This window comes from Schistocerca cancellata, chromosome 7 (genome assembly GCF_023864275.1).
Source record: "Schistocerca cancellata isolate TAMUIC-IGC-003103 chromosome 7, iqSchCanc2.1, whole genome shotgun sequence".
Lineage (NCBI taxonomy): Eukaryota > Metazoa > Arthropoda > Insecta > Orthoptera > Acrididae > Schistocerca > Schistocerca cancellata.
The window spans coordinates 128705000-128727036 of NC_064632.1; the positions used below are offsets into that span (position 1 = coordinate 128705000).

Sequence of the window (22037 nt, forward strand, 5' to 3'; positions counted from 1 at the left end):
TTCCAAAGTAACTGGTATCCCGACTGTCGGGACCACTTACTTGGCCACTCATACGTTGCCCGTGGTTCATGAACTAGGACATGACTACAGGAACCCACACCATGAACCACTAACAGTGAAATAGGAACTAAAATTACAGGTAGGAGATTAAAGGTAAAAATGCTTCACTCAGTTTCCATATGTTCTTTTACAAAGGAAAACCCAGGAGTAATGTCCCAATTTTCTTGTGTTGTTGTTGTTGTTGTTGTATTCAGTCCACACTACTCTATCCTGTGCAAGTCTCTTCATCTACGAGTAACTACTGCCACTTACAGCCTTCTGAATCTGCTTAGTGTATTCAGCTCTTGGCCACCCTCTATGATTTTTACCCTCCATGCTGCCCTCCAATACTAAATTAGTGATCCCTTGATGCCTCAGAATGTGTCACCAACCAATACCTTCTTCTAGTCAAGTTGCGCCACAAATTCTTTTTCTCCCCAATTCCTGTTTAGTACCTCATCATTGGTTATGTGATCTACCCATCTAATCTTCAGCATTCTTCTGTAGCACCACAGCTCAAAAGCTTCTGTTCTCTCCTTGTCTAAACTATTTATCATCCACGTTTCGCTTCCATACATGCCTACACGCCACACAAATACTTCCTGACAATTAAATCTAAACTCGATGTTAACAAATTTCTCTTCTTCAGAAACTCTTTCCTTGCCATCACCAGTCTACATTTTATATCCTCTCTACCTCGACCATCATCAGTTATTTTGTTGCCCAAATAGCAAAACTCATCTACTACTTTAAGTGTCTCATTTCCTAATTTAATTCCCTCAGCATCACATGATTTAATTTGACTGCATTCCATTATCCTCGTTTTGCTTTTGTTGATGTTCATCTTATATCCTCCTTTCAAGACACTGTCCATTTGTTCAACTGTTATTCCAAGTCCTTTGCTGTCTCCGAACATTACAATGTCATTGGCAAACCTTTTATTTCTTCCCCCTCAATTTTAATTCCTACTCCAAATTTTTCTTTCATTTCCTTTACTGCTTGCTCAATATACAGATTGAATAACACTGGAGATAGGCTACAGACCTGTCTCACTTCCTTCCCAACCACTGCTTCCCTTCCGTAACCTTCGACACTTATAACTGCCATCTGATTTCTGTACAAACCGTAAATAATCTTTTGCTCCCTGTATTTGATCGCTCCTACCTTCAGAATTTGAAAGAGAGTGTTCCAGTCAACACTGTCAAAGTCCACCCCTGGTAGCTGAGTGGTCAGTGCGACAGACTGTCAATCCTAAGGGCCCGGGTTCGATTCCCGGCTGGGTCAAAGATTTTCTCCGCTCAGGGACTGGGTGTTCTGTTGTTGTCATCATCATCATCATCATCATTTCATCCCCATCGATGTGCAAGCCGCCAAAGTGGTGCCAAATCGGAATACTTTCACCAGGCGAATGGTCTATCCTACGGGAGGCCCTAGTCACATGGAATTTACATTTTAACACAGTCAAAAGCTTCCTCTAAGTCTACAAATGCTATAAACGTAAGTTTGCCTTTCCTTAACCTATCTTCTAAGATAAGTCTTAGGGTCAGTATTGCCTCGCGAGTTAACGCATTTCTATGGAATGCAAACTGATCTTCCCCAGGATCATCTGCTACCAGATTTTCCATTTGTCTGTAAAGAATTCATGTTATTATTTTGCAGCCGTGACTTAGTAAACTGATGGTTCGCTAACTTTCAAACCTGTCAGCACCTGCTTTCTTTGGAATTGGAATTATTATATATTTCTTGAAGTCTGAAAGTATTTTGCTGTCTCATACATGTTGCTCGCCAGATGGAAGAATTTTGTCATCGCTGGCTCTCCCAAGGCTATCAGTAGTTATAACAGAATGTTGTCTACTCCCAGGGTCTTGTTTCACCTTAGGTCTTTCGGTGTTCCGTCGAATGCTTCATGCAGTTTCATACCTCCTATCTCATCTTCATAAATGTCATCTTCCATTTCCATAATATTGCCCTCATGTACATCGCTCTTGCACAGACCCTCTATATACTTCTTCCATCTTTCTGCTTTCCCTTCTTTGCTTAGGACCGGTTTTTCACCAGAAATCTTGATATTCATACATGTGGTTTTCTTTTCTCTGGACATCTCTTTAATTTCCCTACACGCCGGCATCTGTCTTACCCCCAGTAAAATATGCTTCTGTATCCTTACATTTGAACTCTAGCCATCAGGAATCGCTTAGCCATTTTGTACTTCCTGCCGATCTCATTTTTGAGACATTCTTATTCTTTTTCGTCTGCTTCATTTACTGCATTTTATATTTTTTCCTTTCGTCAATTAAATTCAGTATCTCTTGTGTTAGCCAAGGATTTCTACTAGCCCTCATGTTTTTACCTACTTGATCCTCTGCTATCTTCACTATTTCATCTAGTAAAGCTACCCATACTTCTTTTACAGTATTCCTTTCCCCTGTTCTTGTCAGTTATTCCCTAATGTTCTCTCTAAAACTCTCTACAACCTCTAAGAGAATCAATTATTGATAAAATTATTTAATCAGATACATAAAAAATCTGCTCACCAAGCAGGGGCAGAACACACACATAAAGGACTGTTGCGATTGGCAAGCTTTCGGAACCAGTGGCTCCTACTCCAGGCAGAAGGTTTGAAGGAGAAGGAAAAAGAGTCAAGGAAAAGGACTGGAGAGGTCTAGGAAAATGAGTAGATTTTGGGACAGTCACCCACAACTGTGGGTCAGGGGAGATTTACTGTACAGGATGATATGGAAAGACTGATTGTTGGGCACTGCATCGGACGAGATTTGAAAACCTGAGAGTTTAACGGTGAAAGACAGGATGATATGCAAGACGGAGATTAATACTAAAACATTGTGCACAAGCTAATAAGTGTGAGAAGCTATGTGCACAATATATGACAGATGTGAGAGGGGACAATGAAAAATAGACGGGAAAGACAATGAAAGATGTAGAAAACTAAAATGGAGTGAAGCAAAGAGTAGTTACAGTGAAGAACAGCTGAGATGGAAGAAATTAACGCAGGCAAGAACCAAGGAGGAGTTCTGAGAAACTGGTGTCTGGGGGTTAGAATCAAGATGGCACGTGTAGTGAAACAGGCACCAAGGTTACGTATGTCATGTTGTAGAGCATGCTCTGCAACACAATATTGCGAGTTGCCAGTATATACTCTCAGCCTATGTCCATTCATCCTAGTTGATAATTTGGTGGTAGTCATGCCAATGTGGAAGGCTGAACAGTGTTTACATAATAGCTGGTCTATGACACATAATTTCATAGGTGGCTCTCCTTTTTAAAGTATATGTTTTGCCAGTTACACGGCTATTGTAGGTGCTGGTAGGAGGGTGCATAGAGCAAGTCTTGCAGTGGGGACCGTCGCAGGAATAGGAGTCACAGGGTAGGGAGATGGGTGCAGAAGGAGCATAGGGTCTGACAAGAATATTGCGGAGATTGAGAGGGCAAAGGAAAGCTATTGCTTTACAGCAATACACCAACATTCTCACTTCAGCCTTCACTGCGCATAATTATCCCTCCAGCCTAGTTAAAAAGAAAATTTCCTGAGCCATCACATCTAATCCTGGTCTGGAATGTGTTAATCAGCTACTTCGACAGGGCCACGACTTCCTAAAATCATGCCCTGAAATGAGATCCATTCCGTCGGAAATTTTGTCTGCCACACCTAGAAGAGCTTTCTCTCACCCTCCCAATCTCTGTAATATTCTTGTCACACCCTATGCTCCTGCACCCATCTCCCTACCCTGTGACCATCCCCACTGCAAGACTTGACCTATGCACCCTCCCTACCACCACCTATAATAGCCTTGTAACTGCAAAACATATACTATCAAGGGGAGGCCACCTGTAAAATCACGTCATATACTAGCTATTAGGTGAAAACTGTTCAACCTTCTACATCGGCATGACTACCACCAAATTATCAATGAGGATGAGTGGGCATAGGCAGAGTGTATATACTGGGAACTCGCAATATTGTGTTGCAGAGCATGCTCTACATGACATTCGTGACCTCGGTGCCTATTTCACCACACGTGCCATCTGGATTCTAGCCTCCAGACACCAGTTTCTCAGAACTCTGCAGGTGGGAACTAGCACTACACGTCCTTAGTTCTCGCCACCCTCTTGGCATTAATTTACGTTAATTTATTCTGTCTCAGCTTTTCTTCACTGTAACTACTCTTTGCTTCACTGTTATAGTTTTCTACAGCTTTCATTGTCTTTCCCGTCTATTTTTCACTGCCCCTTCCCACCTCTGTTATGTACTATGCATTTAGCTTTTCACGTTTATTAACTCGTGCACAGTGTTTTAGTAGTAATCTCTGTCTTGCATATTACCCTGTCATCCACCTTTAAGCTCTCAGGTTTTCAAATCTTGTCCAATGCAGCACCCAACAATCAATCTTTCCTTCTCATCCCTTACAGTAAGTCTCCCCTGACCCACAGTTTTGGGTGACTTTCCCAAAATCTACCCATTTTTCCTAGATCTCTCCAGTCCTTTTCCTTCACCCTTCTTCCTTCCCCTTCAACCCTTCTGCCTGAAGGAGGAGCCACTGGTTCCGAAAGCTTGCCAATCACAACAGTCTTTTATGTATGTGTTCTGCCACTGCTTGATGAGTAGATTTTTTATCTATCCAATTAAATAATCTCTACAACCTCTGCTTCTTTCAGTTTATCCAAGTCCCATATCCTTAAATTCCTACCTTTTTGCAGTTTCTTTTGTTTTAATCTATAGTTTATAACCAAAAAATTGTGGTCAGAGCCCTTATCTGCCTCTGGAAATGACTTACAATTTAAAACTTGTTCCTAAATCTCTATCTTACCATTATATAATCAATCTGAAACCTTCCGGTGTCTCCAGGTCTCTTCCATGTATACAGCCTTCTTTCATTTCTTAAACCAAGTACTAGTGATGATTACATTATGCTCTGTGCAAAATTCTACAAGGTGGCATCCTCTTTCATTCCTTAGCTCCATTCCATATTCACCTACTACTTTTCCTTCTCTTCCTTTTCCTACTACCTAATTCCAGTCCCCCCTTACTATTAAATTATCATCTCCCTTCACTATCTGAATAATTTATTTTATATCATCATACATTTCTTCATTCGTTTATCATATGGGGAACTAGTTGGCATATAAACTTGTACTACTGTGATAGGCCTGGGCTTCGGCTTTATCTTTGTTACAGTAATGCATTCACTATGCTGTTTGTAATAGTTAGCTTATCTGTGTTCCTTTTTTTTCCATTATTAAACCTAGTCCTGCTTTACCCCTGTCTGATTTTATATTTGTAACCCTGTATTCACCTGACCAGAAGACCTGTTTCTCCTGCCACTGAACTTCACTAAACCTCACTATATCTTTAAACTTTAACCTATACATTTCCCTTTCTAAAATTTGTAGCCTGCCTGCCCAGTTAAGGAATCTGACATTCCACACTCCGATCCATAGAATACCAGTTTTGTTTCTCCTGATAATGACGTCCTCCTGAGCAGTCCCCGTCCAGAGATCCGAATGAGAGACTTTTTTACCTCTGCGATATTTGACCCACGAGGATGCCATCATCATTTAATGATCCAGTAAAGCTGCATGCCCTTGGGAAAAATTATGGCTGTAGTTTCTCTTAGCTTTCAGCCATTCACAATATCAGCACACCAAGGCCATTTTGATTGATGTTACAAGGCCAGTTCATTCCATCATCCAGACTGGTGCCCCTGCAACCACTGAAAAGGCTGCTGAATCCTCTTCAGGAACCAAACATTTGTCTGGCCTCTCAACAGATAACTCTCCATTGTGGTTGCACCTACAGCATGGCTATCTGTATTACTCAGGCAGGCAAGCATCCCCACCAATGGCAAGGCCATGGTTCATGGGGTGGGGGATTTAATTCTTATGCAATGGTATAAGAATTGCAATTTAATTCTTATACCATTGCAAAGACGAGTGAAACTGATATTAGTGCCTGTGTCTCTGAGAAAGAGCTGAAATCATTAAAACTGAAAACAGATCCAGGGCCGGGTGGAATACCTATCAGCTACTATAGTGAATTTGCAGTTGAATTAATCCCCCCTTTAACCATAATATGCTGGATATCTCAGAATTTTGCATGGAGCATAACTTAATCGTGAGAGAAGGTTGTATACATGGAAGAAGCCTGGAGATACTGACAGGTTTCAGACAGATTATATAATGGTAAGACTGAGATTTAGGAACCAGGTTTTAAGTTGTAAGACATTTCCAGGGGCAGATGTGGACTCTGGCCACAATCAATTGGTTATGAACTGTAGATTAAAACTGAAGAAACTGCAAAAAGGTTGGAATTTAAGGCGATGGGACCTGGATAAATTGAAAGAAACAGAGGTTGTAGAGAATTTCAGGGAGAACATTAGGGAATGATTGACAAGAATGGGGAAAAGAAATACAGTAGAAGAAGAATGGGTAGCTTTGAGAGATGAAATAGTGAAGGCAGCAGAGGATCAAGTAGGTAAAAAGACGATGGCTAATAGAAATCCTTTAGTAACAGAAGAGATATTGAATTTAATTGATGAAAGGAGAAAATACAAAAATGCAGTAAATGAAGCAGGCAAAAAGGAATACAAACGTCTCAAAAATAAAAATCGACAGGAAACGCAAAATGGCTAAGCAGGGTTGGCTAGTGGACGAACGTAAGGATGTAGAAGCATGTATCACTAGCGGTAAGATAGATACTGCCTACAGGAAAATTAAAGAGACCTTTGGAGAAAAGAGAGCCACTTGCATGAACATCAAGGCTCAGATGGAAACCCAGTTCTAAGCAATGAAGGGAAAGCAGAAAGGTGGAAGGAGTATACAGAGGGCCTGTACAAGGGCGATGTTCTTGAGGACAATATTATAGAAATGGAAGAGGAGGTAGAAGAAGATGTAATGGGAGATATGATACTGCGTGAACAGTTTGATAGAGCACTGAAAGACCTAAGTCGAACCAAGGCACCGGGAGTAGACAACATTCCATTAGAATCACTGACAGCCTTGGGAGAGCCAGTCCTGACAAAACTCTACCATCTGGTGAGCAAGATGTATGACACAGGCGAAATATCCTCAGACTTCAAGAATAATATAATAATTCCAATCCCAAAGAAAGCAGGTGTTGACAGATGTGAAAATTACCGAACTATCAGCTTAATAAGTCACAGCTGCAAAATACTAACGCGAATTCTTTACAGACGAATAGAAAAACTGGTAGAAGCCAACCTCGGGGGAGATCATTTTGAATTCAGCAGAAATATTGGAACATGTGAGGCAATACTGACCCTACGACTTATCTTAGAAAATATATTAAGGAAAGGTAAACCTACGTTTCTGGCATTTGTAGACTTAGAGAAAGCTTTTGACAATGTTGACTGGAATACTCTCTCTCAAATTCTGAAGGTGGCAGGGGTAAAATACAAGGAGCGAAATGCTATTTACAATTTGTACAGAAACCAGATGACAGTTATAAGAGTCGAGGGACATGAAAGGGAAGCAGTGGTTGGGAAGGGAGCGAGACAGGGTTGTAGCCTCTCTCTGATGTTATTCAATCTGTATATTGAGCAAGCAGTAAAGGAAACAAAAGAAAAATTCGGAGTAGGTATTAAAATCCATGGAGAAGAAATAAAAGCTTTGAGGTTTGCCGATGACATTGTAATTCTGTCAGAGACAGCAAAGGACTTGGAAGAGCATCTGAACGGAATGGACAGTGTCTTGAAAGGAGGATATAAGATGAACATCAACAAAAGCAAAACGAGGGTAATGGAATGTAGTTGAATTATGTCAGGTGATGCTGAGGGAATTAGATAAGGAAATGAAACACTTAAAGTAGTAAAAGAGTTTTGCTATTTGGGGAGCAAAATAACTGATGATGGTCGAAGTAGAGAGGATATAAAATGTAGACTGGTAATGGCAAGGAAAGCGTTTCTGAAGAAGAGAAATTTGTTAACATTGAGTATACATTTAAGTGTCAGGAAGTCGTTTCTGAAAGTATTTGTATGGAGTGTAGCCATGTATGGCAGTGAAACATGGACGATAAATAGTTTGGACAAGAACAGAACAGAAGATTTTGAAATGTGGTGCTACAGAAGAATGCTGAAGATTAGATGGGTAGATCACATAACTAATGAGCAGGTATTGAATAGAATTGGGGAGGAGTTTGTGACACAACTTGACTAGAAGAAGTTGGTAGGACATGTTCTGAGGCATCAAGGGATCACCAATTTAGTTTTGGAGGGCAGTGTGGTGGGTAAAAATCGTAGAGGGAGACCAAGAAATGAATACACTAAGCAGATTCAGAAAGATGTAGGTTGCAGTAGGTACTGGGAGATGAAGAAGCTTGCACAGGATAGAGTAGCATCGAGAGCTGCATCACACCAGTCTCAGGGCTAAAGACCACAACAACAACAATCTCATTAACAAAGCACTGTGCTCAGAGGTTGGAAGAGTGCGTGGGCCACTCCCATCTACAAGTAGGGCAGCAGAACTGATCCAAAAAACTACCATCCAGCATCATTGACAGGTATTTGTTGTAGACTCTCAGAACACATTCTAAGCGCAGATCTAATGAAATGCTTTGAACTAAATGACCTCCTCCTTGACAAACGGCAACGAATTCTGCAAATGTTGAATATGTGAGACCTAATATGAGCTTTTGTAATGTGATGTATTCTAAAAGCCATGGACTAATACAGTCAGTTAGAATGCTTCTTGAGTTTCAAAATGCATCTGACTCAGTAATCATGCATAAACTTATCAAATGATCATGCGGCGTATCAAGTGAGACTTGTAATGGGACTGAGCATTTATTGATGGGTGGAGGGGTGGACACAGTATGTTATCTTGGATGGACCGTCATCAACAGATGGGAAAGTAACTTCAGGTGTGCCTCAGGGAAGTGTGCTGGGAACATTAAGGAGTCACAGCTGGAATCAGTAAATCATACAAATACCTTTGTGAAACAATCTGTAGAGATATGAAATGGAACAATCACATGGTTTCAGTTGTAGGGGAAGCAGGTGCCAGACTGCAACTGACTGGTAGAATACTAGAGAAATGCAATTAGTCTACAAAGGAAACTGGATACAAAACACTTGTGCAATACAGCGTAAGTGTGAGAGACTCATACCATATAGAACTATCAAAGGCTATTGAATGGATACAACGAAGGGCAGCACAATTGCCACATGTTTGACACACGAGTGTCACAGAGATGCTGAAAGAACTGAACTGGCACATGCTTGAAAAGTAGATGCAAACTAATCTGTGAAAAGCTACTTTTTTATGTAATCTCTGCCATGCCCTAATAAGTGATTGTCATTAAACAGCAGTTTTTTTTCTGCATTAGCAGCCCTAATTCAAATTTACTTAATTAATGTTGTTCATAAGGTTTTCATTTCAATTACCTGTTAATTCCTTTTATTTCTCTGTATAGCAGTGTCATTGTCAAAATGCCTGTTCGATCATTTTTTTTTTGTTGTTCTACAAGTCATCACTGTGTAGGTCCCACTATGTGCATGTAATGAGATTTCCAAAGTACAAAAGTAAACTATCTTGCATTTTCATTTTGTTAATAATCTTACTTGCGTTGCTGTATTCACATTCTGAATTTTCATAATACTCCAAAACATTTCAACAAAATGCAAAGACAGCTCTAAATGACAAACAATAGAAAATCCAGGATTGAATGTAACAATATTATGAAAAGGGAAGTTGCTACTCACCATATAGCAGACGTGCTGAGTCGCAGACAGACACAACAAAAAGAATGTCTCAAAGCTTTCGGCATTTGTCAACAATACACACACCATTGTTGACTAAGGTCTTACCTGCCGAAAGCTTTATCGTGACATTCTTTTTGTTGTGCCTATCTGTGACTCAAGCACATCCGCTATATAGTGAGTAGCACCTTTCCTTATTATTACCTATTGTCAGGTATTTAGAAATAAGCACTAACGTTCCTGGATTTTATTTCTGTCAAAATGTATGATTCTTTATTAAACACAAATAAGAATATACGTGCATACTATGAGAAATCACACGGGACATCTTTTAAATCTGTTGCCATACTGTTTTTTACAAATTAATCTTAGGTTTATTTCCGAAACTAAACATATTCTTAGAAGAAATATCAATTCAGAACTATTAAAATAGAAAGTGCACGAACAGTATAGGATAAATTCATTTTCAAGCATTTTCACATCATGATCATTAAATTCTGAAATATAATGCAATTTCTTCTGTAATGTTTAAAATGGAATCCTGCCTTCACCTTCTAGAGGTACCTAGCGGCATGTATTTCACTGCAAGAAAACGGGCCTTTTTTTATTTAACTTCAAACTACGGTACTATACATCCATAAATCGAATAAAAGATATTTTTGGAAAGAGTAGGTTTATTTCAAGTTCTCTCTGTTACAGCAAGAAAGCGTGATACAAATCATCGTTTTATAAGTATTACGCGAGTACAACGGCATTACATCTTTAGAAAGTACGTTTACTATTTAGCAAAGCTCTCCACAGAACAGTTTAAAAGCCCTTGATGTTCCACCAGCGAATGGGCTGAAATAGGTTCTCAAATAGACAAATTCATAAGTTTCTCTGGATCACACAATAGAAAAACACGTTGTATAAGAAACTTTTATCAAACGCAACACATCTTTCGTTTCAAAATAAACACCGCTTGTTTGCTAGCACCACAACTCAAACTGTCTTGAATATTGTATAACTTAAAGGCGCTGAAGGTAGGGATTTATTTCTTTGGACTGGAGTTCGTTTGCTACAACCCATTTCTTTCGCGAAATGGAACTAAATGAAATTGTATAAAAATTACAACGGATGGAAATGGGCAGCACAAACATTTATTTGTTGTGCAATATACTTACAGTTCATTGTAGGTGTCAAATCGTAAATTCTAAGTGAAAATTGAAAACTCAGTTTCCACGCCCCTGATAAGTCGTCAACCTCAGCGTCACCATTACAACACAAGAAAGCTACATTTCAGGGGCGAAGATATGCGTAGCGGGGAGCGTTGGGAGCTCACTGTGACACTAGATTTTTCTTTTTTGTAGACAAGTGTGGATCTAAAAATTGGCTTGCAGTTTTAGTAATGAAACATTAATTTAGTTTGTTCCAACACACATTATAAGTGCGAGGTACTGTGATGTTCCTCAATTAAAGACGCTGTCATTCATAGAGATTATTTGTTACAGTTCTCTTAAGTGATAGCACTTTGCAGATGATTCAGTGATGAGCAAGTACAACAAAAATATTTTGAACTGAAAATTTTCCTAATCCGGAATATACGTTATAAGTGATGAACGGAACGGAAGAAGCCTTGATGATTACGTGACATGAAAATTGCCACCATTTGAAGAGTGAGTGTTATTTATAGACTGTCAAGTTAGCGAGACGATAGACTACAGTAAACAGGTGTCAAATAATGTGAGAATTAAAAGTTTTTAGACACACACATTTACATACACAGCTGGTCTGTAGAAATTCTTATGCTAGTAGGCACGAATCTCGAGAATTCCAGTTTTACGTGTTCGTAAGAACAGTCCGCCAGGAGCATTGTGTCCTTATATATGAAATGAAATGCTGAGTTGTGTATGATACACAAAAGTTCCTTACGATGCCTTCATTTATCTATTTTCAAATATACAACTTCGTTGTCAACGCTCACAAATATAATTCTTAGATGACCATAGTTCCAGTACTCAACTCGATGTACCGTTGAGTAATGTGGAGGTATTAGAATAATACATTCCAAAATATAGCTATGTATGTGGTAAGACAATTTTCGTGGAGAAAAAGAGTAAAACGCTTCCCAAAAATTGCCAATCTGTGCGCCATACAACAGCGGTCAGAACGAAAATCCATGATAATTTAATCAAGAGAGTATTCAGTATTCTTTGTATTTCTTGTCATTATGTCTTGTATTCAGTATTCATTGTATTTCTTGTCATTATGTCTTGTAATTTGTCCAATCTTGCCAACTTAAGGTATTTTATCATATTCCTAGGCTCCCCACTCAAAGCTGATTCTTGAAACTTTGTAAGTGAACTTGTACTGAATAGTTTGTGTCTATCTAAAAGCATCTGGTATTTGTGCTTTCAGTATCCCTATGATGCTCTCCTATGCGTGAAACCGTCCTGTGACAAGTCATGTTCTTTGTATACATGCAATATGTAGATCCTATTTTGTAAATCCTATTTTGCTTAGGCCCCACACACTTGAACAATATTCTGTGATCGGTTGCGGAGTGCTTTGTAGACAATCTCCTGTGTAGACTTAATTGCATTTACCCAATATTCTACCAATAAACCAAAGTGTGCTACCTGTTTTACCTATGACAATCTATATGAATATTTGTTTTCTGGCACTGCCAGGTACACGTATGAGTTGATTAATGAAGAAGAACCCTCAAGATAGTTGACTGTGTCAAAGCTGAAACAAACGCAGAGAGAATGAACTGTCAGAAGCTGCTTCTGTAGATTGCACCAACACTTAAATATCACCAATCTACTGCATTTTATTTGGTCATCAAAGACTGAGAATGTGCACTCTACATAACCACAAAAAGAATTTACTACTTTAAAAGCTGCTTCTGCTTTCTCAGTCTTCAGTGTTTCTGTTGTTTACCTACACCTGCTTGGATAATATTCTTATATACAGAAGTTATTTTCATCTTTTGCTGGCATATCAGCAACAAACTTCTTTTACTAATATGTTTTAAGCTCCAGTCTTCAATAAGTTATAAATTCATTAGGTAAAAATAGATTTTTCTTTCATTTTTAATTTGAGTGAGCCGTAACATCCAGCAGTTTGCCTAAAACCAGACTATTAGAGACCTGTATAATGGATTACACATTCAGTTTTTAATTCTCAGTCAATCTGGATAGATTGCTGGCCACTAAACAGCAGAGGCACTGAGAGAAAGACGGACAGAGTAGAAAAGGATGATTACTTATTGTACTCGGCTATGTATAGCCCTTTTCTACATTTTTCTCTACTGCTCACCATCTCTTCTACTTTCTGAATAATGACAATCCTCAAATAGATTCTCTCTCCGTTGGAAATTTTGTCTTTGTTTCTTGTTGCATAAACCCCAGATCATGTTAAACCAAGTTTTATGATTTATTTATACATTTGTGTCATTTAACAGGTATACAACTGATGTAATGTAATGGGCATGTTTGTAAGCTTTTTGTCTCTTCTGAGAAAATAGTGTGTATTACATTGTATATTATATTTGCCTACTTTGTTAATGTTTCTGCTGTTGAATACATCAGATAAGCTAGACTCATATTTAAGAAGAATGCAGCTGTAATCCCTACCTAACACTTCTGGTATAGGTCTACAATTTCCTGAAAACCCCATAACAAAATCCAGATTGGTTCATCAGATAAAGCCCTAAATCAGTCTTTTCACCATTATTGCCAAGTTAATAGATTGCTCTGTCTCTAACATCAACAGAATGCTAACTCATAACTATGCTCCTCCTCCTCCTCCTCCTCATCATCATCATCATCATTTTTCTCCTCCCTGGAAAGTAACTTCAACCACTTATCAATACATTTTAAATGTTAAACTGTTGATGTAACAATGCTAATGCGACTAAAAGTCTGGCTATGTATAATTAATTAATGAAACTCAGGAAAAATATAGATTTATTATTGTTTTTTAGTTTGTTATAGAACACCTTAAAATATGGTGTCTTGGGCAGGAAACATTCAGGATGATCCAGTTCGACGCACGGTTTTGGAAGGGCATGCGGCACTGGAACGAACAGCGAACAGTTTGGCACGTTCCCAGGTGAATGAATGTAAACTCATGTCTGGTACTTAATTTAAGTTAAAAGAGTAATACACCCATTCCATGTATGGAGTTTCCAATGTAATAGGAGGCACAATAGGCTGGATTTCTGATTGGTGGTGCAATATTGTCTAATTATATTATAAAATATATACATTATGGTTCCGACCTTGGTTATCCGCTGTCATGCCATTCCTGTGTTTTGAAATAGGTGCTTTAAATTTTGATCCTTATCTGTAGTCGTACTATAGGCATACTTTACTCTGAAAGCTAGCAACTCTTCTTTCTCTTTTTGTGTATGCCTGTGGATGACTCAGTGCTTCAGCTGTTTGATGAGTGATCTCCTTTACTCCTGAAGTATTTACATACCCCAGAACTTTCTTCTCCTCTCCCTCCCTCCCTCCCCCCTCCCCCTCTCCCTCCCCCTCTCCCTCCCCCCTCTCTCTCTTCTGCCTCCCCCCCCCCTCTCTCTCTCTCTCTCTCTCTCTCTCTCTCTCTCTCTCTCCTGCCCCCTCCCTGCCTCTTCCCCTCCCTGCCTCTCTCCCTGCCTCTTCCCCTCCCTGCCTCCCTCCCTCGCTCTCAGTGTGTGTGTGTGTGTGTGTGTGTGTGTGTGTGTGTGTGTGTGTGTGTGTGTGTGTAAAGCCTCTCTCTGTCTGTCTTTTATTATTTTTACAAGTGTGGTGACAAAGTTTGTTGTTGGGTTGGAAGTATATGTCACTTAAATTTGGTTGAGAGATGTCTTCTAGCAATAACATGTGCCTATTAATATGGACATTATGTAAATAGCCACCATACATGAGACTCAGTTTTTTTATTGAATGGCGCATGACATGATCACTATAAAATTTATTTCAGTCAATGATCACAAAATACTGTAGTGGCTGTATCGTTTCCAACCTTCTGGTCATTACCAATGGCCTATTAATATAGCTTTGCTGATAGCTGAATCAAAATGTTCTAGGAGTCAACGGTAGGAGCCTCAATGAAATGTTGACTCATAGCATGTTATGATGCAGCCATCAGGAAAGCAATATTTATAGGCTATTGGTAATGACTAGATAGTTGAAACCATTACAAACAGTTAATTATTGTATGACAAAAAAATTTATAGTGAAAAGTAATGTGCTCACTGATGCTCCCAGTCCTTAAAATGGCAAATATGAACTTGACATGATGGCAGCTGTTTTTTCATATCAATGAGAGTTACTGGGACAAGGCAATGAATCACTCATTTTTTTGTAGGTGGATGTATTATTCCTCTAAAAAAACGAGAAAGTTCAGTAAGAAGAGTAAAGTAACTAACTAACAAAGTAACTGAGACACTGGTGTTAAGGGTAGATGCTGGGAATGATATAGGATGGGAATATCATGGTCATGTCACTTGTCCATCCAAAACATTGAAAATGTGCAAAAAAGTAGGTCACCAGCTGATTATTACCACAGATGGCAAATTTCCATGGCAGGGTTGTACAATGTAATTGCATCCTGCACCAATTTTTCAGCAATGGACATAATATTGTAGAAAAGTGGTGGAAGGTACGTACTTACATGTACGATAAACACTTTTATTACGTTATTAGTTTTACTCTTTTTTCATGTCGCATCAGGACTCACTTTCTGGATGAGCCTCATATAAACAATTTATGTATTTGACAGTTGTATTACATGCTTTACTGTAAATTCTTTGGAATCAGAAGTGAGAGTACTTCATTGCATCCATTTGTGACTGTGTATAACCTTCAGATCTTTTTCTGCCCCCGTAAACAATCTGATGCTAAGAGATATGTACCAATCGGTGCATGAATTTACCTCCTCACAGAATAATTATGGCTGTCTATTAATTCAACTCTAGCAGCATTATTAGAAGTAGATAATTAAGCTGTTTACGGCGACCTCACAAGCTTTGCAAAAATGCTCTTGAACAAGTGAACAAGTGAAATCTGTGTAGTCTTAGTTGAATTGAAGTTGTAGAGAAATGCATTATTTGTTTGTAGATGATAAGTGGCACAATAACAGTTATTCACTTCTACTACCTGTGTTCTGAAAGAGCTGCCGTTGTGTGCTGGTTTTGTTAAAGAACTATGAATTAAAGTCTTTCTCACGCAAAAAATAATGTAATAATTCATCCAATACCGCTTAGACATGATACACAAGGTCTAAATGGAAAAATCAAAGTTGCAAACCGCATTATGTTAGAAAAAATCAACACTGCCACAGGCATGTGTAGGAAAAGATTATCTGTGAATTTTGAAATAAAATGTCTGAAAAGAAATGAATATACAACTCATGGTTTACATCTAAACAAACAAGGGAGATTCACATTTGCAATAGGCTTGCTTCTTTCATACACATGGCAAAAACTGAAAAACCAAGGATCGGTACAAGAAAAAAAGCATACGCAAACGGACAGTCTGATAGAAAGTGCCAGTCTCAAAGTGAAAGTGCCACCCACGAGAAAACAGACAGTTATGGACCATTTTATAACAAAAAATAAGCCCAATGAAAGTCATAACAACACATTTACTAGGTCAAATTTCAAGACATCAAATGCAGCTACAAGGCAGTCATTAATGGACAGATGGGTGTAAAAGGACAGAAAAAAGTGAAAATTGGGAACATTTCGACAGAAGAAAGGCAGGAACCCACAAACGGTGAACCAGCAAGCCACACGGTAAATGCCATGAATACCATCCCTGGAAAACATGAGGATTTTTTACCACCAAGTACAATAGCTCAAATAGTGAGATAAATGGTCAAGCAAGAAATGATACCTGCCCTATCCCTAATTTTAAATTACTCCATCAAAATGTTCAGTCACTCCCAAATAATCTAAATGAAATAGAAATAATATTAAATGATCTAAATGATATTTATGTACTATGCTTTACAGAACACTGGCTCAAACAAGATATGTTAGAGCAAACATACCTTCCTCAGTTCAAACTTGCAAGCATGTTTCATAGGAAAATATCGAGTCATGGGGGTACTTGTATATATATGTTAAATAAAATATTGAATTCAATAGTGTAACTAAATACCATAAACTGTCCTGTGAAAAAGAACTCTCTGTTGCTGAACTAACAAGGCAAAATACAGTTATTATTTGTGTATACAGGTTACCAGATGGAGATAAAAAAGTGTTTTACAATAACACGGAAGAACTCTTGGAAGAAATTCACTCTCCCAAGAAAAATATAATTATATTTCTCAATATCCAATAAATTCAGAGATGACATTATAAATTTACTGCAATCGTTCAACATCAGTCCAATAGTAACTGAACCAACTCGAGAAACACCTACCTCTGCATCTATTATTGATCAATCTTGATAAATACGTGCAAATGTGCCTATAACACACAAGTTGTAAACATGGGTTTTAGCGATCACTATGCTCAAATTCTTGCAGTGAATGTTTCAGGACACCAAATTCCCAGTCGAATACAACACACTGTAAGGAATTTCAGTGTAAAAAATGTGAAATATTTTTGTTCTCTCCTAGAGGGTGAAAGTTGGAAAGATGTATATGACTGTAATGAGACCAATGAGAAATATGATAAGTTTATGGCTACATTCAAACATTTTTTTTTTAAATAGCTTTTCCCAAGAAAACAACTATGTTGAACTCTACTCAAAAAACAAACAAGTAGATTACAAAAGGGATAAGGATATCATGTCAAAATAAAAGGAGATTATATGAGTACTCCAAGCATAATACCCTGACTTTATTGCATATTTCAAAAGAATACTAACATGAGTTATTTCAAAAGCAAAAAAACTAGAAAATGACAAAATATTGTGTGATTCCAAGAATAAAACTAAAGCAACCTGGCAAATTATAAGGAAAGAAATGGGTACCAGGCCAGTTAATCACAGTAATATAGAGCTGATTATGAATAAAAATAAAGTTACTGACCCCCAGACATGTTGCTAGTGCTTTCAACAATTATTTCTCAAATGTAGCACAACAGTTAATAGATACACACCTTGACAAACAGCCAACCAGTCACTCAGATCAAAAAATTCATTCAAACACAGTCTTCTTGTATCCAGCAACTCCTGAGGAACTGTCAAAAATCCTCACAGAGTTACATAATAAATATGCAGTGTGTGTTGATGAGATACCAGATGCTATTATGAAAGCTAGTGCAACATTTATTGAGGAAACACTAACAGACATAGTAAATTCATTGTTTGAGAATGGGGAAAAGAAGGGTGCAAAAAGTGATATTGCTAATTAGAGACCAGTTTCAGTTTTGTCAGGCTTCAGCAAAATTATGGAAAAAAATGTTCCTTAGAATATTAACAGTTTTCTTAAATAAAGAGAGGCTGATAAGTGACTCCCAACATGGGTTCAGAGCTGGAAAATCAACTCAGTCAGCAGTTTTTGCCTTCTTAAATGAAGTATAAAAAGCAGTGGATCATAAAAAACGTGTATCTGGGATATTTCTGGATCTAAGTAAAGCCTTTGATGTAATTGATCATGGCATTCTCATGTGTAAATTAAGTAATTATGGGATTAGAGGCCAGTCCTAAAAGTGGATCCAGTCGTACCTCAGTTATTGTCAGTAGATTACAGAAATAAAACACAAAAATAATGAAACACAAAAAATTTCTAGTTTTTACAGTGATGAGCAGAAAATCAAGTATGGAGTCCCACAAGGGTCGGTTCTAGGACCTGTCCTATTTCTGCTGTATGTAAATGACTTGGCTAGTAAAATACATGATGGAACCACTGTACTATTCGCATATGACACTAATATTCCAATTAAATCACAGAATGAGGAAAATTTGCAGGAGGCTACAGTATCAGTTATGCGTACCTTAACACATTGGTTCAAGACCAATAGGCTCATCATAAATTCTGAAAATACTGTGTCAGTAACTTCCATACCACACAAAACCACCATATTGCAAACCCTGTTTTCACTATTGAAGGAAAAAATGTGTTGAAGGTCAGTCAAACAAAATTTCTAGGTGCACATGTTCAGGCAGATCTGAAGTGGGAGGTACACCTAAACAATTTAAAAAAAAAGGACTGAATTCATTAGCAAATGCTGTTAGGATCCTCACTCAAAATACAAGCTGCTCATGAGTGCTGACAATGTATCATTGCAGTATACAGTCCCCACTTATGTATGGAATAATTTTTTGAGGGAATTCCACAAATACTACAAAAACATTTAAAATACAGAAAAAAGGATTCCTGTAGACCCCTTTTTAAAACTCTTAAAATATTGCCACTGCCTTGCTTGTATATATATGAAATACTAATTTTCACAAAAGTGAGCATCTTAAGAAAGGAAAATCTCTTCAAACACAACTCAGATATACACACACATGAAACTAGACAGAAGACCTACACAGGAACACAGTAAATACAAACTTATGCAAAAGAGGAGTGTATCATTCTGGAGCTATGTTATATAACCATATGCCTTCGTACCTAAAATGCATACCAACATTAAATGCATGTAAAATAAAGTTAAAATAGTTCTTGCTTGACCACTGCTTTATTTTTATCTGAGTTTATGGAACATTATAATAAATAAACCTCATTTACCAAATTTCGCTAATTGTCAATTCATAATATAGTTTACATTGTGCTTATCATGTCATCTCACTTAATAACTGCTATTATCACATGTAGAAGCAATGTAGTACACCAACCTACATTATTATCCATTTTTATATTGTCAACAATGTAGTCAAAATGACTACTGTATTGTAAACTAACTAGGTTTACCACTGTCCTATGTATCACAAGTACAAACAATGTACAAAACTGATTCTTGGACCAATAAATAAACAAATATGAAAGGGGCAATAGTGGTCATCTTTGCATCTAAGTTTCTTGATGTCTGTGATTGTAGATATAAGAGTTGCTGACCCTGATTTACAAACTTTTGTGTGTGTGTGTGTGTGTGTGTGTGTGTGTGTGTAATGGACACCATTGAACATGGCAGCTGAGAACAATCTTTTAAAATAACTCAGATTCTCGACTCACAGTATCATCAATTCAGAATTGTATTATAGGAATAGTTGTCAAAGGAATTTCTCCTACCTGTGAATTATCATAAAAAAAAAACAGAAATTATTTGCCCTGTAACCCTTTTATTGGTGTAGCTGCCACAGCATTGAGAGCATGATTATAATGAATTCCAAATTATGACTCGTTGTGCTAACAGTTTTGATTAGCGCCGTCTTTCCAAGCTAACATTGTATCACTGTGCATCCCCATCTTTTGTACAAATTGCCATTACATATCATTCTTTTCCACTATGTATGGGAAAAATTAGTGGTCAGATTTGATGTATCACAGTGTAATAAAGCAAATCAAAAACTGATTGTTTTTGTTGTTATATTTTGCCTAAGTAAGCTATATTTTTCTGAGTAACATTATTCTTTGCTATAGAGGGAGTTGGTTAGGAGCATATTTAATTCATCTTGATATTTAGCTTTTCTAATCATCCAGCACTAAATATAAGTGGTAAGTGATCAAAGATTTTGGCAGTAGCATTAATAATCCCATGTTTGAACTGAAGTCAACTTTAATAAACAGTAATGAATGCCATCTTTTTCCTGTAATATTGTAATTTTTGGAATCATTTGTCCCTTCCAAACACTGATTATTTACAACAGATTTCACGAGCTGTTGTGCTTTCGTTAAGTATTTTAACTCTTTAAACAGTAGCTTACAAGATAATTGGGGAAGAGCACCATGTGTATTCCTGTGGTACACTTTTGTACAATGAAAACTTTCTTTTTCAAAGATGGGCAGAATGAGAACTATCTGCTGCACTAGCTGCAATTGGTAGGAGTAAAACATCCTTTTATATTTTTAAAGACCATTACTGCATAGTTTCGACTGTAGAGTCGAAACTATGCAGTAGTGGTGTTTAAAAATATAAAAGGATGTTTTACTCCTATCAACTGCAGCTAGTGACCACTACTGCATAGTTTTGACTCTACAGTCGAAACTATGCAGTAGTGGTGTTTAAGGATGTTTTACTCCTACCAACTGCAGCTAGTTATCATTCTGCCCATCTTTGAAAAAGAAAGTTTTCATTGTGCAAAATTGTGCCACAGAAATACATGTGGAAGCAACAGCAACACAATTAAGATGATAAAGTAACTATTATGTTCTTCGCCATACATGCTGGTGGTAGCACCTAGTTTTAAGTGCCCCCCCCCCCCCCCCCCCCCCCGGTGTCTCTCTCTCTCTCTCTTTCTCTTTGACTTTGAGTGAGAGAGAGAGAGAGATAGCCAGAATTTTTGTGGCGTTATGATGACAGCTTTACAAATCTGGTTCCATAATGGCTAAGTAACCACTGGCAGGATTGCAGTTCATCGCCCACCACTAAGACTTTGTGTTTGCTCTTTTGAGGCATTATTTAACAACCATTAATTTATTTAAACTAAGTACTTCTGGCACTGTCCTATACCATTGTTTTTAATCATCCTTCATTATGTAAATGATGGCCACTAACCAAGCACAACTTGTGCCATTGCTTGGCACTTACAGTTAGCTGTCCATTCATATTAGATCAGTAAGACAATCACTATCGCAACCAGCACGCTGCACAGTGCAGTTATTGTTTACTTTTGTGTGCTGCCTCTTCACTGCAAGCCTATTCCCACACAGGTTTTATCCATGATTTGGTGAGAGTGACTATCTAATAACACCTGGTTAAGTGTTTTGTGCCCATAGATATGGAAAGTCGATTCTAGTAGTTACCTGTTATAGGAGGAATTTTTATAAAAATGTATTTACCTTACCAGGCTTTTGGTTTTATATTTGACATTGTGATTAAGCTCCATTAGTGTTTACTTTTTGATAAGTGTGGTTTATTCTGTCTATGGCAAGCTCTTTTAATATATTATTTAAGTTAATAGTTAACAAAGATTGAGGTAGATTTTTGGTTACAGCTTTATGTAATACATACATTATTGTTAATAACACAATTCTCACACACAACCACTGTCTCTGGCCATCGAGGATCGACTGCGAGCAATTACACATGATGGGAGAAGCAATCTGGGTGGTGGGGTTAAGGAGGAGGCTGGAATGTGGAGAGGGAGGGATAGCGAGGTAGCGGTGGGGGACGGTAAAGTGCTGCTTGTGGGAGCATATAGGGATGTGGTGGGGAGAGGAAGCAGAAAAAGAGAAAAC

At 37.9% G+C, this 22037-nt stretch overlaps 2 protein-coding genes across 5 annotated transcripts in view; one reads left to right on the forward strand and one right to left on the reverse strand.

Moving 5' to 3' along the window:
- Window positions 1-11045, reverse strand: part of LOC126092359 (gastrula zinc finger protein XlCGF57.1-like) — a 242016-nt gene extending 230971 nt beyond the window's left edge. Inside the window, exon 1 of the mRNA XM_049907900.1 lies at window positions 10934-11045. The gene's annotated coding sequence lies outside the window, so the exon portion shown is untranslated. The remainder of the gene's footprint in view (window positions 1-10933) is intronic.
- A 15-nt stretch (window positions 11046-11060) lies between these two features.
- Window positions 11061-22037, forward strand: part of LOC126092363 (vesicle transport through interaction with t-SNAREs homolog 1B) — a 38489-nt gene continuing 27512 nt past the window's right edge. The window contains exons 1-3 of one of the 4 annotated variants that reach the window (XM_049907905.1): window positions 11067-11203; window positions 11287-11425; window positions 13738-13865. In XM_049907905.1, coding sequence (XP_049763862.1) covers window positions 13761-13865 — 105 coding nt within the window. In that variant the 5' untranslated portion in view covers window positions 11067-11203; window positions 11287-11425; window positions 13738-13760. Of the gene's footprint in view, window positions 11426-13737; window positions 13866-22037 lie in introns of all 4 variants that reach the window. The other 3 variants (XM_049907906.1, XM_049907907.1, XM_049907908.1) reach the window with 3 other exon arrangements.